The sequence below is a fragment of the Colossoma macropomum genome, unplaced genomic scaffold, assembly GCF_904425465.1.
Source record: "Colossoma macropomum unplaced genomic scaffold, Colossoma_macropomum, whole genome shotgun sequence".
Classification (NCBI taxonomy): Eukaryota; Metazoa; Chordata; class Actinopteri; order Characiformes; family Serrasalmidae; genus Colossoma; species Colossoma macropomum.
Window position 1 is genome coordinate 48,803,173 of NW_023494789.1, and position 18,800 is coordinate 48,821,972.

The 18,800-nt window shown below is 40.4% G+C and overlaps 1 protein-coding gene across 2 annotated transcripts in view; it reads left to right on the forward strand.

Annotated features, from left to right (window-relative positions):
- LOC118807609 (contactin-4) overlaps positions 1-18,800 on the forward strand; it is a 90,371-nt gene that overhangs the window by 49,413 nt on the left and 22,158 nt on the right. The window contains exons 11-17 of one of the 2 annotated variants that reach the window (XM_036569645.1): positions 1,005-1,177; positions 4,182-4,299; positions 4,727-4,885; positions 7,749-7,898; positions 10,418-10,488; positions 13,898-14,132; positions 15,036-15,151. In XM_036569645.1, the coding sequence (XP_036425538.1) occupies positions 1,005-1,177; positions 4,182-4,299; positions 4,727-4,885; positions 7,749-7,898; positions 10,418-10,488; positions 13,898-14,132; positions 15,036-15,151 (1,022 nt within the window). Of the gene's footprint in view, positions 1-1,004; positions 1,184-4,181; positions 4,300-4,726; positions 4,886-7,748; positions 7,899-10,417; positions 10,489-13,897; positions 14,133-15,035; positions 15,152-18,800 lie in introns of both variants that reach the window. The other variant, XM_036569646.1, reaches the window with a different exon arrangement.

Consider the following 18,800-nt stretch of genomic DNA (forward strand, 5'->3'; position numbering starts at 1 on the left):
CAGTGACATCATCAACACCCTCCACAGGGCAGTATCACAATCCACCGTTTGACTTTAACAGCACAAATATAGAGACTATAAAGGTACAACCAACTCCTTAGCAGTGATAATTGGAAGGCTAAGTTGGAATTCAGAAATAAATACAGAGAATGAGCCACAAAACTGAAAACCAAAGTGATGGAAAGGCCCAACTGTGGAGAAAGAAGGGATCAGCTCATGACCCAAAACAGACAAGCTCATCAGTGAAGCATGGTGGAGGTAGTGTCGTGGCTTGGGCTTGCACTGTTGCTTCTGGATGATGTAGCTTATGATGGTAGCAGTGAAATTAGTTCAGACGTCTACAGAAACATTCTGTCTGCCAGTTTACAGAGAAATAAATTCAATCAAGTCAAGAGGAACTTCATCATGCAGCAAGATAATGACACAAAAAAAAATTATCGCCACCCTGAGAGGGGAACATCAAAGAGTTACCACCTGTCACTGGACGAATGGCAGCTATAACTTCATTATACTTTGTAGTATGGCAAATATATATATATATATATATATATATATATATATATATATATATATATATATATATATATATATATATATTTTAAAGAAGACACAGAGTGTAAAAAGTGTAAAATACAAATCCTTAAGAAAAAAGAATATTTAAAAATAAGTTGAAAGTTTAGGCAAAAAGTGCCTGAGTGTCAATGCACTTTCTCTCCAAAGGGGTAAAAACAGAAATGAGGAGTTTCACTGAAAATAGTACAATTTTTCAAAATAAAAAATGAGGACTTTTAGTAAAATGATACAGTAGTCCATATTAATGTCATGTAAAACATATACTTCATGAATGTTGATGTAAACATTAATGAGCATGTTACGGAGTGTTTATGTATGATGGTATGAATGTATGATGTAGACACCCTTTAAGAAAAGTGTTACCAAAATAACTTCAAATCAAAAAGAGAATGAACTTTTCCTTTATTTCACTATTCTTCTGTTTTCAACAGAGCCGACCAAGATTACGGTTCCTCCATTAAGTATGGATGCCACGGTGGGCGAAAGCATCGTCCTGCCGTGCGAGGTCTCCAGGGACTCCAGCGTGGACCCCACCTTCAAGTGGTTCTTCAACGGGAAGCTCGTCGACTTCAGCAGACACGATCACTTCGAGATGATTGGAGGGGTACGTGTCTGGAGAAGCGGTGTTGGAGTGTTGGAGAAGCACCGTACCGTAACACTTTTACATGCTACTCCCATTTCTTTTCTGAAACGCTTGCGTGCGGCGCCAAAACCCTGAGCCCTCTTGATGCTCTTTTTTAGCTTCTGTTTTTTTGGCGGTCGGGGATGTGGAGAACAAGTGCACCTGGCTGTTCGGAGAGTGGCAGAGCGCAAATCTTTCTGATTACAAGATTTGCTTCATGCAGAGAAGCTTGAAAAACCTCAGCATGCAGGAGGGGCTACACTTCCACTGTCTGGCTCATTCATGGAGCTTTTTCTCATTCCACCAGTAATTCTCTAGAGAGTGCAGAGTGGCTCCACACCAGATGGGTCTGGCCTATTCTCGTCTAGCTGAGGAGGCTAGACCATCCCTCGTCTAGCCTAGTCTAGCTGAGGAGGATGAGCCCTTCCCTCGGTTGCAGGGCTGAAAGCAAAAAGCCGACCAGCCTAGGTACTGACAATAAGAATCAAAAGTTTAGACACACCTACTAATATAACGGTTTCATTATACAATGTGCACATCAAATCTACAAAAAAACACATATGGAATTTTTTTTAGAGATCAAAATAAGTGCTAAATAAATCAAAACTATCTTCTATTTTAGATTCCTCAAAGAGGCTATAGTATATACACCGATCAGGCATAACATTCTGACCACCTCCTTGTTTCTACGCTCATTGTCCATTTTATCAGCTCCACTTACTATATAGGTGCACTTTGTAGTTCTACAGTTACAGACTGTAGTCCATCTGTTTCTCTGATACTTTGTTAGCCCCCTTTTACCCTGTTCTTCAGTGGTCAGGACCCCCATGGACCCTCACAGAGCAGGTACTATGTGGGTGGTGGATCATTCTCAGCACTGCAGTAACACTGACATGGTGGTGGTGTGTTAGTGTGTGTTATGCTGGTCTGAGTGGATCAGACACAGCAGTGCTGCTGGAGTTCTTAAACACCTCAGTGTCGCTGCTGGACTGAGAATAGTCCACCAAACAAAAATATCCAGCCAACAGCGTCCTGTGGGCAGCGTCCTGTGACCACTGATGAAGGACTAGAGGATGACCAACACAAACTGTGCAGCAGCAGATGAGCTATCATCTCTGACTTTACATCTACAAAGTGGACTGACAAGGTAGGAGTGTCTAATAGAGTGGACAGTGAGCGGACACAGTGTTTAAAAACTCCAGCAGCACTGCTGTGTCTGATCCACTCGTACCAGCACAACACACACTAACACACCACCACCACGTCAGTGTTACTGCAGTGCTGAGAGTGACCCACCAGCCAAATAGTACCTGCTCTGTGAGGGTCCATGGGGGTCCTGACCACTGAAGAACAGGGTAAAAGGGGGCTAACAAAGTATGCATATCTTGTGAGCTAGTCTGAAGAACAAAGTTTGGTTCCAGATTTCTCCTGGACACCTCCCGCCATTACATGGATTTGTTTAATTCCATCACCTGCACACTTGATTTAACATAATGAAGTACTGATTAGACAAAGCAGGTTTTGAATGAAAACTACAAATAATACTGAGCTTCCTCCAGGAGAGGTTTGGAAGTAGTTAAATGACACATTGACATAAAATCACTGCTTTTGTAGTTATTGTAGTATTTATACATTTATAGTTATGTGTGTATTTATTCTAATATTAGTGTTTTTCTGAACAAATAAACACTTACTGACCAGACAAATACAGGCCAATTACATACTCCTCGGCTGAAGACATTCAAACTCAGCTTTTCACAACTTCACTCATTGCATGTTACCATATGTTTCTTTTGCCAAGTCAATTAGGGCCTCTACTTTGTTCACAGCAGAGATAATTTTTAAAACAACCGAGTAAAGACAGACTTATTTCAGCTTCAGATTTCCAGTCAGTCTGGAGTTTTCATACCCTGTAAAAAATCAGTTCAACCTAAAAAATTACTTCATGTGGTAACAAGCAGTTCAATTAGTTTTGTTCAACTCAAAGAATTACGTTGAATAAAAGAATTGAACTAACAATTGAGTCTTTAAACAGTTCAAAAATTCCCCAAATTGATGTCGTATCTTTTAGAAGCTTCTGATTGGCCAGTAGTCATAATTAAAGGTTAATTGAGAGTGCAGCTTTACACTGTAAAACATGTCTCAACAATTCAACCTAAAAAACTACTTCATGTGGAAGTAAATTCACTAGTTTTATTCAACATAAATGTGTACTTTGAATGAATGATTCTTTTATTCAAAGTATTTCTTTGAGTTAAATAAAACTAGTTCGGCTACTTGATACTAAATTAAGTAATTTTTTCTAGATTGAACTGACGAGCCATTTTTTACAGTATATTTAGAGGCCGTTTTTAGGGGGCCTAGTTTTAGAGCCAGTGCCCTTGAATCCTTAGGAATATAATAGTGGCTGTCCGTGAGTCTGGTTCCTCCTTAGGCGCAGTTTCCAAACGACTGAAGGTACCATAAGCATCTGTATGCAAAGCAGCGATTTATGTAAACTTTTGGCTTCAACTGTAGATTTTTTAAACCTGATTTTCTCAGGTGCTTAAAACTTTTGCTCATTTCTGTGTAAATACTTCACTGTTTATTTTTGTCTCTGTGTCAAATGTAAAACACTGTAGCAGAAGATCGGAATGTCTCTAAGGCTATGAAAAACGTACCAGCAAAACTCTTCGGATACATTTTTGTTTCAATGACGTTTTATAGCATTTTTTCTAATGACAGTTTTTTACCGCATCATTGCGTAACAATCATCATTATGCGTCATTATCATTCTGAACTCTGGCTCTGCTGTATAAGGTGGTTACGTAGGGAAAGCTTTTGGGGAGCGCAGTGCTGGTCTTCAGAGCTGATCAAAGTGGAGATTAGGTGACAGCAGCGGCCCTGCAAACGCTCCCTCGTCGTCTGTTGTAACGCATTCGTTTCACTTTGTGAAAGTTACATTAACCTCGGCGAGACCTTATTCCGCTCCTGTTTTTATCACCAGGGATCATCCGGTGACCTCATGGTCCGCAACATTCAGCTGAAGCACTCGGGGAAGTACGTGTGTATGGTGCACACGGCGGTGGACAGCGTCTCGGCCGCGGCCGACCTGATCGTCAGAGGTACGGGCCGCTCCTCCAGTAGTTAGTTAGTATTCCAGCAGTCCTTTGAGCGTTTATTAAATGATAAATTAAAAAGGTCCCCCACCCTTCTTTGCATCATTGTGCTATTTCTGTTTTATCTGACAATTCGGCCTGTGAAATAATGACTCGCGGAGCGTCTGGAATCGATGCATTAATTCCCGGCTCCGTGCTCCTCGGACCTTTTGTGTTTCCATCACCACATGAAGGGTCCCGGCGTTCGGCCTGTGAATAATAAAGCCTCTGTGCCTTTTGAGGCTGGCCTCGTCTCACTTTGCAGGAGACTTTTAGTAACCTTGCCGTGCCCTTCTCCGGGTGATGAGACGCAGTGGGGTTTTTTTTCTTCTTCTTTGTTTTGTTTTTTTAAGTTAGTGTCCTCCTGGTCTCTTTCTGGCGCTGGTGTTGACAGGGCCCCCTGGTGCCCCGGAGGGGGTGCTGGTGGGGGAAGTCACGGACAGGACGGCTCAGATCTCGTGGGGCCCCGGCTCTGACAACCACAGCCCTGTTACCCTCTACATAGTGCAAGCCCGCACTGCTTTCTCCGTCGGCTGGCAGGCTGTCAGAACAGGTACGGCGCTCTCATATAAACGCAGTCACATATGCATTCACTGTCCACTTTATTAGGAACGTCTACCTTCTACTCACAGGCTGCTTGCTTACTTTATAGCCCACTTTATAGAATATACTCTTCTCTGTGATTTACTGTATTCCGTACTGTTGTTCAAAATTTTGGAATCACTGTTTACAATATTATAAAATCAGTTTGTTCACTGAAAAAATGGTGTCTTGTCTTGATCTTAAATCGTCAATAAATCTAACATTTCTTCTGTTAAGATTGTTGTAAGCGTAATGTAAAATTATGTAACTTATTTCCAAACATTTTACCTGTGTTAAGTAATGTTATTGAGTAAAAGTATCTCACTATAGTGGCAGATAATGGTGAGATAAAATCTATAAATAATCTAGATCATAAGATCATAAGTCCACAACCATCTCATAATAAGAAATATTAGACACGTCCACTAGATTTAAAATCATTTTTACTTGACCAAATACCATGTTTTGCAGTGTTAAAGATACGTGCGTGTAAAGACGATATATCACTTTTTGACCTCGCCATAGTAGTGCAGGCCGAAGCCCAGCTGCAGAGCTCTGTACGTTGCTGTGATAGAATCCAAGATTGCAGCGCTCTCTTTAAAATACAGCTTTAAAAATGGCCTTTAAAGCAAAACCTTCAGCACCTTCAGCAGACTGCACTGGACAGTCCTCATGCAGAACTGTGGATAAATCAGCTAACAAAAGCAGCAAAGTGGAGTTTCATTTCCTCTCAAGAACCTCCTCTGTAACAAGAACCCACCAGCTGTATGAACGAGAACGGAGGAGCTGAACTATTGGCTGTATATACATTGCATTTCGTCGCTGTCCAAAAAAAACATGTATCTCCATTTTTGGCGGTTTTTATTTTTCTACATCATTTCAACACAACAGTCGTCCTTTACATTGCGTGAAAACTTCTTAAATCTCTTTACATTGACTTACATTGAAAGATAAGAATGTTATTTGCCTTCTCCTGTGAACTTACTGTTTTCTTTGGACAGCGATGATATACACTTTCATTTTTTGGAACGTGCAGCCGCTGTTGCTCTCACTGGACGTCTGAATTCACTCTGTGGAAATCACACAATATTCATAGTATTATTGAATTGCTGGCGGTAATGAATACATTCTGAAGAAGCTTATTGTGCCCACTTATACAGCAAAATGACATACATAAATACTGCAATGCTCACATTTGAGCACATAAGACAAACTACTTAATATTAAGTACATAGAATAATAGTTATATAAATAAAACTAATCGTAATTAATTGTTTTAATCACAGTCCTTTTCCGATTATGATTCTTCCACTATTTATTCTTAACTATTTATTAAGAAGCTGTCGAAAATGAACTGTCCAGAATGACAGTCAGAGCTGTAGATGATTCTCTAATGACTGAGAACGCTTTAGAACGTTGAGACTGAAGTTACAAAACATTTCACTCTAGAATGCCTTATATTTGAAATGTGGTGATCAGATCTGGGGACAGCATATTATTGATATACTGACAACTAGTGTGTAATATTTCAATCACTGTTTACGTTATTACTGAATAAAATAACAGAAGTGTTTCCAAACTTTCGAACAGTGGTTAATGTGAACAACAGACTATAGTTCATCTCTTGCTGCAAAATGTGTCTCTAACTCAGTCATCATTGGTCAGTTACTGGACATTTTTCCTCTGCACAAAGTACCGAAAGCCTGAAATATTGAACTGTGCTTTTTGCATCGGTCGTCAGTCCAGCACTAAAGGTCCTGTTTTTATGGTTTTTGGCACATGTTCAAGATTGCTAATAACAGAACCTAATGAATGATGAGAAGGATGTTCTCTTTTGTCTTCGGTAACACTTTGTTTTGCTGGATCACAGGTTATTACTCTGTAAGGAGTTCGCTAAGGAGACATAAGCTATGCCTTAAAATTGTGGATCTTCAAGGGCTCTTCAGTAAAGAAGATGGTTCTAGAACCATGAGCATTCAAACAACCCTTTCCATGATTAAAGGGTTCTGTGCATCATAAAAGTGCTCTTCAGATTGATGGAGAATGTGCTGCAGATGGTTCATATATCATATATAGAACCTTTTTGAAAAAGTGCCAAAAAGTAGAAGTAGAAGAACCCATTTCGATGCCATATAGAACCTTTTTCGGAAAAGTTCTATATAGAGCCATCTACAGCACATTCCCCATCAATCTGAAGAACCTTTTGACCATGCGAAGAAATGTTTAATCATGCAAAGGGTTCTTTGAGTCCTCATAGTTCTATATAGAACCATTTTCTTTACTAAGGATATATATATCCTGCTTACTAGTTATATTAGTTGAACACTATATATATATATATATATAGTGTTCAACTAATATAACTAGTAAGCAGGATAGCTAATTAGGTAAATGAGATTGTTAACTGTGGTTATTATAGTGGTTCCAGGTGAAAAATGAACTAGAACTAGAACCGTGAGCTTCGTTGGTCTCTGTTTTTGAATGTGCAGTGGAAAAATGCCCTAACTGTACACCAGCAAGCAGGGTGTTTCTAATATAGTGGCCTGTGTGTAGTCTGTGGATGCTGAGTTAATGCTGAAAGCTCAGTTCTACAAACTCTCCTCGAAACAGCTACAGTTCTGCTTATTTATAAGACTGTAGTCAATTAAACAAACACGTAGTAGAAGATTATGTAGGCTTCATCGCTTTGATGGCTTAAGATAATCTCAGCACTGCTATGCATTTGAGAAACTGCTGTCTGACGGAAGCTGAGTGTAATTGAATGTGTCTCTCAGTCTGAACGTGTGTAGATGGGTATTTATGTGTGTTTCCATTCCAAATTTCTTTAATCCTAGTTCCTGATTCTGTGCCTGGACAGATGACGCGCGCCACAGCGGTGGGCCTCAACCCCTGGGTGGAGTATGAGTTTAGGGTGGTGGCGGTCAACGCCGTCGGGGTGGGGGAACCCAGCGCCCCATCCCAGCCCGTTCGCACACGGCCAGCAGGTACGCCTCTCTGCCCAAAGCTCTTTAGCCTCCTCTCGCTGTGGTTAAGATGGATCAGCATTCTGTCGACTATAAATTAATGATGCAATATTTATAGTAATATAAATATTGCATCATAATATAAAGTAATCGTTTGTTTTGTTAGTCCTGATGTTGTGAAGTGACGTCCTCCATCCACCACTCCAAAATCCACCAATATTACTCTTCAGGGCTTTATTTTCTGCAACATTTGGCCACCCAGACAAAGCACACTCAAACTGACCAGGCTGATTTGTGAAAACTTTGACAGTCCTGTTTTTATGTCAGTGGTTCAAAAGATCATCTTGTTGATTTGAGCCCACTTTCATCCCTCTAGATGGTCAGCTTTTGAAGTTATACACTGATGTGTCAGTGCTTGGTTTCCTTTCACTTGGCAACAGGATTCAGCTTATGAATCAATAAAATATGCCAAAATCTGTTTATCATAAATTGAGCTCAGGCAAGTAGATAGTATTTGCACTGGAAGTGTTTTTTCAAATATTTTCAATATGCTTATATTTTACTTTTCCGACAGTCCTGATCGGTTTAATCCTCGTCTCATTTATCAAACGTTTGCAAATTTTTGAGTAATTTCTGAAAATTCTGTAAAAGAAAATGAATCTGTATTTCCATTAACTACGGTTATGCACAAATTCCTGAAGAGGATATTGTGCTGTACAGCGTCTCACTCACCATGCGCGCTGTATACAATGGAAGGATTTGACTCTTTATTAGATGTTGGTAGAGCAGCATTATAGCCGTCTGTCAGATGTACATTGCTGTAGCTCTAACAGTTCAGAGATGCCAGACATTTAATAAGGGCTGAAGTCCCCGTCTCACTTCGCTGTCACCAACCGAACCCCTGTGAACGCCGCCGCAGCAGACCGTTCTGAGAGGCCGTAGTGCCAAACATACGACTTTTGTTCCCTTTACGTCAACACGTATCTGAAAATTCATCTTCTTTTCTACATCGTCCAAGAGTAAAACACTGTTTGTGATACTTTAGCATTTCTCTTTTATAATTCTAGCTTTTACATTCAGGTTTTTAATACACAATTTCAAAATTCACAAAAAGAACTAGGTAGAAAAGCCACCAGCTACATTTCCAGCCAAAGCAGTTTTTGGGGAAAATGTTTTAACAAGTGCAATATGTACAGTAAGGTGTCCTTATGGGCAGATAGACAAAATCAGGTCTTTATAGGTCACAGGGAAGTCAAGAAAGCCAAAGCCACACAAGTTGCTTGCAATTTGCATCAAAGGTTGGTGAAAACAAACGACAAATTAATTCAATTATGTTACATATTTTGTGTATTTTGAAGTGAAAATAAGTTAACACTGTACAGAGAATATTAATTTTTTCTGCAAATATTAGTGCGCAATCTCGATTTATTTGCTGAGTTAAAAATAGAGTATAAAATGTGTCTTTTTCACAGCCACATTTTATGATTTTGTTATAAATATAACCGATATAAACCGTAATTGTGCATTAAAATGTGCAGACGTGTGTTCTCTGTAGAGGATATGTTCACTTATTTACACAGAATATCAACAGGACATGAAATTTGACCAGTAGTGCTCAAACTTGTTCGTACCACTGGTGGATTTCAGAGCTCAGTTCACAAATCAAGGCCGAAATTACAGCATTACTTGTTGTGTAAGTTTGGGTTAATGGCTGAATCCCGAATGGGTAACTGCTCTCTGCACCATGTCTTCTCCTCCTCTGTCCTCCTGTACTGCAACAAACTCGACGCGTCGGGCCTGCGGCAAAAACGCAATTTAACTCCATAATTAGTTTAATTCGCTCGGAGAGCCTCGTCTTGATGGCAGCTTAGCCATGGGAAATCCACGCTCATTGTTTCCCGTCAGTCATCGCGTTGGGCGCACGCACGGCTCCAAATTGCGGAATAATCTCCACACAATTAAGACACAAATCGAGTGCGCGGCGATCTGATTGACACCGGAGGAGATTTAGCTAAATCGGCGGGGAGACGATGTCTGCTTTTTTCCCCATCTGGCTGTGGGTTTTCTCACTTCCCAACACTTTCCTACCTTTTCTCCTCATTAGCCCTCATTGTACGAGTCCTTTTCGGATCATAAGAGTAAAGATGTCACACTGTACCTTCTGATATCGCACATTAGCAAGCAGGAAGTCCTGCTATCATTAATTCATGTCTGCCTCTGCCGCGAATGTGTGAAATACCCACGCTTTCCGTCAGGCAATAGGACTTGAAAGAGTCTATTTTCTGCCGGATTTTGCCGAGCGCATCTGCCTTGATCACAAGGAGTCGCATAGAAGAAAACGCCATGTCAACCTCAGCTTCAGCACTTAAAAGGGAGCAACACAACAAAAAAAATCCAAAGCTTTGTTGCTTTGCAGGTTCAGCTTCAACCCAACTTACTTAAAGGTGCTTTGACGAGACCTTTGTGCCTCAAAGCCTCAGAGGAATCAGGCTGTGTACTCAGTCCTGTTATGTTCTGTTGTTTTTTATTGTTGTCCCAAGCTCCTGAGGTGGCTCCAGCCAACGTGAGTGGAGGTGGAGGAACCCGCGGCGAGCTGGTGATCACGTGGGAGGTGAGCAACCGACTCCGACTCCGACTCAAGCAGATGTTTCTTGATAGGGAGGTGGTTTTATTTTTTCTTCCTCTTCTTCTTCTTCTTCTTTCTCTCCTTAAATCAATCTTCTGACTTGAATTGGATTCGGAGGGAATTCTCCACGGTGACGTGGTTTAAATTAGACAAGTGGTAATTAAAACACAGAGCTGTCGTCTTCGCTTTTTGCTCTGGCGAAATTGCTCCCTGTGGTACGTAAATCATAATGAAGACGCAGATAGAGGAAGGGCTCGAGCATGAGCGAATGCCAAATGACAAAGTTTTTGTCGAGAGCTTCTTTTGCGCCACATGTTCGGACATATTTCCAGAAAAGGCTTCCAAGGAACCCTCATCGCCTTCGCGGAAGCCCTCATGACAGAAATACATACCTGTCATTTTTAGTTCATTTTACAGTCATGCTTGTTGTGTTTCACTGCTGTCAGGAACAAAACCTTGTATTTCCAAATGGTAACTTTACAGGAGAAAGAAGAAACATATTTTACTTTTAATGTAAGTCAATGGAACCAGACTTTTTTCCAAGTAAGTTTCTTTTGGTCCATTCATCATGAAACTTACATACAGTGTAAATGACAACAGGCATTTTCAAAGTATGTCAAAAACTGAAAAATGGAAAAAGCCAGTTTATGTTCAAGTCCAGGGCGGCACAGTGGCGCAATGGGTAGCGCTGTCACCTCACAGCAAGAATGGCCTGGGTTCGATTCCCGGCCGGGTGACCAGGGTCGTTTCTGTGTGGAGTTTGCATGTTCTCCCCGTGTCTGTGTGGGTTTCCTCCAGGTACTCCGGTTTCCTCCCACAGTCCAAAGACATGCAGTCAGGCTGATTGGACATGCTAAAATTGCCCCTAGGTGTGAGTGTGTATGTGTGTATGTCTGTCTGTTTGCCCTGCGAAGGACTGGCGACCTGTCCAGGGTGTATCCTGCCCTCTGCCCAATGACAGCTGGGATAGGCTCCAGCACCCCACTGCGACCCAGAAGGATAAGCGGTTTAGATTATGTATGTATGTGTTCAAGTCCCTGGAGTTATCTAATAATAAGCATTAGTATGCAATAAGTCTGGGATTTTAAGGGGTCAAACTCTGCATTTTAATACTGCTCTTAAGTTTGACTTGAAGGCAAAAAGGTTAAAATCCTGAAATGCCCAACAGAAAATTGTACAATCAGGTTTTCTTTTCTCTGTGGTATCTAGGAAGATACAGCCAAACTGAAGGGCTAACATGCCAGATTAACCGACAACTTAATTAGAAACTGTCATTGGAATTAAACATGTTTTTTATTTACAGTGGAACCAATTTAGTGAGAAAAATGTCACTCTAGAGCAGTGGTCTCCAACCCTGGTCCTGGAGAGCTACCTTTCTGCAGAGTTTAGTTCCAACCTGCATCCAATCTTAACTCTAATACATCTGGTTCAGCCAATCAGGACTTGGGAGGAGGTTGATTAGCTGGAGCAGGTGTGGCAAATGTTGGTTGGAGCTAGGCTTTGCAGGAAGGTAGCTCTCCAGAACCAGACCACTACTATAGGCTTACTAGAAGTTCTAGATACAACATTGAGTGGGAGTATAAATGGTAGCTTGACCAAAGCATTTCAGTCAGATGTTAGAAGTGGAAAAGAGGGGCAGCTCTGTGCTCATCGCTGTTAAACGTATTTAAGGTAACATATAGCACCACTGTCACTTTGCATTGTGTTAAAGGTTCATCTTCAGTGAACCAATAGAAATGGTCCAAAACGATTTGGAAAAAAAAAAGTTCACCTCCTGTGACGTTACCATTTGGAGATGGAAGGTTTGGTAATGTGTCTTCTAATATAACATGAAATGTCTTTTACAGGCTGTAGTTGGCCATATTTAATCCAGAACAGCAAAATGGTCGATGTACCCTGCTGTTATTAGCATTATCATTAGCATTTTTTTCATTTTTTGATATTCAAAGCCTGAACTGAAGGCCCAGCTTAGCATAGTCACAGTTCTCCTCTGGTTTAAATACATGGCTTAGTCGCCAGATTGACGGCATGCTGAACTGTACGGAATACTGATCTGTAAGGAATACTGCAAATGCACAGAACACTGAAGTGTACAGAATACTGAAGTGCATGGAATACTGAAGTATCAGAATACTGAGGTATATGGTATATTGAAGTGCACAGAATACTGAAGTGCACAGAATACTAAAGTGCACAGAATACTGAAGTACACAGAATACTAAAGTGTACGGAATACTGAAGTACACAGAATACTAAAGTGTACGGAATACTGAAGTGCACAGAATACTAAAGTGCACAGAATACTGAAGTGCACAGAATACTAAAGTGCACAGAATACTGAAGTACACAGAATACTAAAGTGTACGGAATACTGAAGTGCACAGAATACTGAAGTGCACAGAATACTAAAGTGTACGGAATACTGAAGTGCACAGAATACTAAAGTGTACGGAATACTGAAGTGCACAGAATACTAAAGTGTACGGAATACTGAAGTGCACAGAATACTGAAGTGCACAGAATACTAAAGTGTACGGAATACTGAAGTGCACAGAATACTGAAGTGCACAGAATACTAAAGTGTACGGAATACTGAAGTGCACAGAATACTGAAGTGCACAGAATACTAAAGTGTACGGAATACTGAAGTGCACAGAATACTAAAGTGTACGGAATACTGAAGTGCACAGAATACTAAAGTGTACGGAATACTGAAGTACACAGAATACTGAAGTACACAGTATACTGAAGTACACAGAATACTGAAGTACACAGAATACTGAAGTACACAGTATACTGAAGTACACAGAATACTGAAGTACACAAAATACTGAAGTGCACAGAATACTGAAGTACACAGTATACTGAAGTACACAGAATACTGAAGTACACAAAATACTGAAGTGCACAGAATACTGAAGTACACAGAATACTGAAGTACACAGAATACTGAAGTGCACAGAATACTGAAGTACACAGAATACTGAAGTACACAGAATACTGAAGTGCAGCGAATATAGAAGTGGACAGAATACTGAATTGTACGGAATACTGAAGTGTGCGGAATACTGAAGTGGACAGAATACTGAATTGTACGGAATACTGTAGTGCATGGAATACTCAAGTGTACAGAACACTGTTGTATATGGAATACTGAGGTGTATGCAGTACTGAAATGTGAATAATACTGAAGCAAAAAAGTTTGAAAAAAAACCTTTATGGAATAATGACGTATGTAATAATGAATGAATATGTGCATGAAAATTTACAGCTCAAGCAGACTTCAACAAAAACAAAGAACCCTTTTCTTGATTTGTTTATCTCTTGAGGCCTATTTGGCTAATTTGTGGCTCTCAGTGTTCTCTTTTCTCTCAAACTTCTCTTTTGGCTCCAGCCTGTTCCCGAGGAGCTGCAGAATGGAGAAGAGTTTGGATACGTGGTTGCTTTTCGTCTGCTTAGTTCTCCAGTGTGGATCCAGAGCGTGGTACCCTCAGTGGACGCGTCCCGATACGTGTTTAAAAATGACAGCATCCCTCCGCTCTCCCGGTTTGAGGTGAAGGTGGGCGTGTACAACAGCATGGGAGAGGGACCCTTCAGCCCCGAGGTCATCGTCTACTCAGCAGAGGAAGGTTGAGGCAACTTTAATGTTGATTTTCTCTTGCCAAGACTTAATAATGAATATGATGAAGTAGATTAATGTCCAGTGAGGTCAACAGTGTCTGCAACATCCAACCAATGAGTGTTTATATCATATAGATCAGATACAGTGAATAGTTCAGCTCTTCTGTGATTGTAGCCTCTCACTGTCATTCATACAGCTCATGGATTCTTGTTACAGTGGAGGATCTCGAGGGAAACTGGAACTCTACCAAGCTGCTTTTGTTAGTTTGTTGCTTGTTGATTTATTCATAGTTCTCTGCGAGTGTCTGTCCAGCACGGTCTGCTGAAGGTGCTGAAAGGTGTCACTTTAAAAGACACTTCAAAGCTGTATTTGAACACTAAAGAGCACTAAAATCACTGATTCTGTCAGAGCAACACTGCGTGCTGCAGCTGGGCTTCAGCCTGCACTACTATGTTAAACTCAGCAAAAAAATAGAAATTGTGCATCATTTTTCATAAAAAAATGACATATTTAAAAATGTTCTCTGTATAGAACGTCTTAACTTATTTTCACTCACTCAAATTACAAACCTGTAATTTGCCCTGGGTGTTCAAAACTTCGCATACGACTGTATTGGTCTGTTTAAAAGGCACAGTAACAAAAACAGCCTGTTGAAATCTAAGGGATAAAGGGAGGTTGGAAAATGGTCATGTAAAAATGAATTATGACTGTTAATGATGCATAAAACCACTCTAATGTTGCAAGTGGACACCAGAAAAATAAAAACAAGAAAAATGTGCACCCTTTAAATTGATTTATTACATTTTAGTTTGTCAGAATTTTATTCAAGCAGAGAATTGTTGCTGTTATTGTTGTGCTCTTATAATCCCTTCCTATTTCTTTCTCCTCTCTGTCATTGTACCTTTCTCAGAGCCCTCTGTCGCTCCTGCCAGAGTGTGGGCACGCAGCCTGTCCGCCTCCGAGGTTCAGGTGTTCTGGGAGGCCGTCCCACCGAGCCTCAGCAAAGCGCGGATCACAGGATACGAGGTATACAGAGCAAACACAATAAGCGCAGAGCGTCTCTACAGACACAGAGAGGCAAAAAACAAAACAAAACAGCCCCACTTCACACTATATCGCCTCAATCATGCTCTGTAATGCATGTTCTAATGAAAAGTGCTGATGGCGAGGTGTGCAATTTCCTCCTCTGCAAACAAGAGGCTTGCCATTTTCTCCGCGACCCATTTTTCACGATCTAATCTGGAGGATGAAGAGGTCTGCGTGCAGCTGGGCCCGTCTCGCGGGGGGCGCCGGTGCCCAGGCCACCTCAGCGTGCGTATATAAATCTCCCTTCAGACGTCGTACATCAATCCGCCCTGCTCCTGCAAACGTCTCGGCTGTGAGCTCTTTCGTCAGCCGCTGTGAAACCTGCAGGATTTGGGCTCGTTCTCTCCTCCTCTCGGATCCAGATAACCCGGCCCCTCTGCTGTCAGAACGACTCTGCTGTTTACCTCCTTTTGGATGTAATAAGGACATAATGCTGTTTTTTAATGCTGAGTGGGTAAAAGGAGCCAGAACGAACCTTTCTTTTTCCTTTTCGTTAAAACTTTAGTTTAAGGAACACATATTGGGGGTTGTGTGAAAATGTCTAGTTGTAATAATGCACACCGAACACTTAATTCATATTTTTTAGTAAGTAAGTAAGAATTTATTTATAAACATTTTAACCCAAAGTGCTGCACAAGGAGAACACATTTAAAAAGACAATATAGGACAACATCTGATGTATAACAAAACAAAAATGCAGATCACTTTACAGAAACAAAGACTAATTGATAAAAATAGGTTTTTAATCTAGACTTAAAAGCATCAATAGAGGGTGCAGACCTAATGTCCAGGGGTAGACTGTTCCACAGCAAAGGTCTGGTCACCCTTGAGTTTCAGCCGAGACCGTGGCACAGTCAGTAGCAGCTGATTTGATGACCTCAAGGATGTGGAGGCAGGACAGAGTTGAGGCAAATCTCCTATATAGGACGGTGCCGCTCCGTTTAATGACTTAAAAACATATACAAGAATTTTAAATTGGATCCTATAGTATTCAGAAAGCCAGTGTAAGGATGCCAAAATGGGAGTATTGTGGTCCCTTTTTTCGTGCCTGTGAAAAGACGAGCTGTTGCATTTTGGACTAACTACAAACAAGCTGTTGAGGACTTACTGACACCCAAATACAAGCTGTTGCTTTAGTCTAAGCGAGATGTAATAAAAGCGTGGTAAAAAAACCTTTTCCAGGTCTCGGGGTGACAGGAATGCCTTAGTCCTGGCGGCTGATCTCAGTTGGTAAACAGAGCTCCTAAAAACAGAGTTAATTTGTTTATCAAACCTGAGGTCAGGATGAAATATAACCCCAAGGTTCTTAATCTGAGGCTTCACATGAGGCTTCACATTAGTGCACGATTGGCAACATTTTATTACCTATAGCAGAGTTTCTCAACTCTGGTCCAGGGGGCAGTGGGCTTCCAGGACCAGGACTGAGAAACATTGACCTACAGGTTTTAGGTAGTGCTAAGTAACTTCTGGGGTTTATTTTTTAGAGCTAATAAAGGTTTTAGCTGCCTAAACTTTAAGACATGCTCCATATTCTATAGTAGACTTTATTCTTCACTAATTGGAGGCTAAAAAGCGCTAAACAAGTTTTCAATAAGTCAGTTTGCAAGTAGCAAAGAACAACCATAAATGTTGGCAAATTACTTTTAAGGTAAGTCAAAGGAACTACACCAAAAGAAATTCTGGGCCGTTTCTTTTGGTCCATTCATCATAAAATTAACACACAATGTAAAGAGCAACAGGCATTTTCAAAACTATGTCAAGAGCTGAAAAACGACCAAAAAATGGAGATACAAGGTTTTGAAAAAACAGAAATATTTGAACTAAGCGGTGAAAACAGCCTGTTTTCAATTATTTTTCTGTGATGTCAAGAACCAGCACATTTACATATTACCACCTATTCAGCCTATAGTACTGTAGTTCCTCTCATTTACACTGAAGTTATAAAGGAGTGTTACATATCTAAATGCTTTTGAATGAGGCACAATACAAGACAGCCAGTCAAAACATAGGTCATTTACATATATCAGTCTTACAGCCTGTTTAATTCTAGTGAACAGAGGTTGGAAAATGGTCCTTAAAAATAATAATAGGCACTGTTGGTACATAAAAACATACAATCATTTAAGTGGACCTTATGGAAAAATAAAATACAATAAAAAGTAGGATATGGGCCTTTTAAGATGGAAGAGTTTTCAGTCTTGTTTTGTAGTCATAGTTGCATATTATTGAAATTATAATGTAAATTGCCTGAAAACATATATTGCATTTTTTGCCTGTAATTAACACCTTAAAATCCAGGCTTATTACATACTGTATGTAGTAAAAAGCAAAACTGTGCACCCACTGGTGAGTCCTGGCCATAAGTGTTTAAAATAGTCACTTGATGCTGTCTAGAACCTTCAGGACTAAAATGTTGCCCATCATACACAATAATGTTTGAATGTAGAAATGTTTGTTGTGTATTTTTACAACTAATAATGTAATTGTTACTGATTTTCACACAACATCCAATTATTTACTAACACAAGTCATAATAAATAAATCTTAATAAATAGAACTGTTTAATTTGGGCTTTAATGACCAAAGAATTAGACCTTAATAAAGCCTTAATATGTGTTCTTAAAATATAGTGTTACCTCCTTTTATAAACTGCCTCATATGTCCTTCTTATATGAGTTAGATTTATACGTCCAGACCTACATTAAGTGCTTTCCTCTTTCGATTATATATTTATATGATGTAAATCATCCAGAGGTGGGTAGTAATAGTTCCATTTTAAGTTTTGATGGACTGACACTTCATATTTTTTATTTTGTATTAAGTTTAGACTCTTTTACTCAGCAATATTTTAGTCCATCACATTCAATTTTCAAATATCTTTCTAGTTTTATTAACAAACTGGGGCACTGGAGAAGCAGTGATGTTGAATTTGGCTCCCAAGCTGGGCTGGACGTCTGACAGGACTGAGGTTCTAATTAAGGACTGCGTTCACTGATAAGCTTGGTTCAAGGTTCTTGTGGTTTTCATCCTAGTTATGTGGGGGTCACTGCGCTGCGGAGTTTTGCATTTTCTCTGTCCTAACGCAGCTGCTTCAGCTCACGAAGGGCTTGATAATTAGCTGATGAGGTGAAGCAGGTGTGTTCGCGCAGGGCTATAAACTGTGCAGTGAGTGTGCCGTCCCTCAGGACCAGCACTGGGAATCGCTGCTAAAGACTGGAAGAATGCCCTCTCCTTAAATTATTACTGTCCTCAGAGAATAGTGACCTTCCTGTGTTTGGCACTGTCCTCTGGCCATCCTGTGCAGCTGTGGGCTGTTAGAAAGCTGCCTTCAGGTTCTGTTTCTCAGTCACACTTTATTTTGAAGGTCTCCAATAGCTCATCCGATTGTTGACAGCATTAGAATCAGAATTAAGGCCTTTGCACACTGGATGTGGTTCATTCGTGCAGCGTATGCAGACGACAGAAAATGATCGATCACATGTATAACTGACAGTATCTTGCATACCAAACACAATTTTTCAGATGGTGAAAATGCAGCATTGTTTTATTGATGCTCTGTTCGATGTTCACAAACTCTCGCCAGTGACGA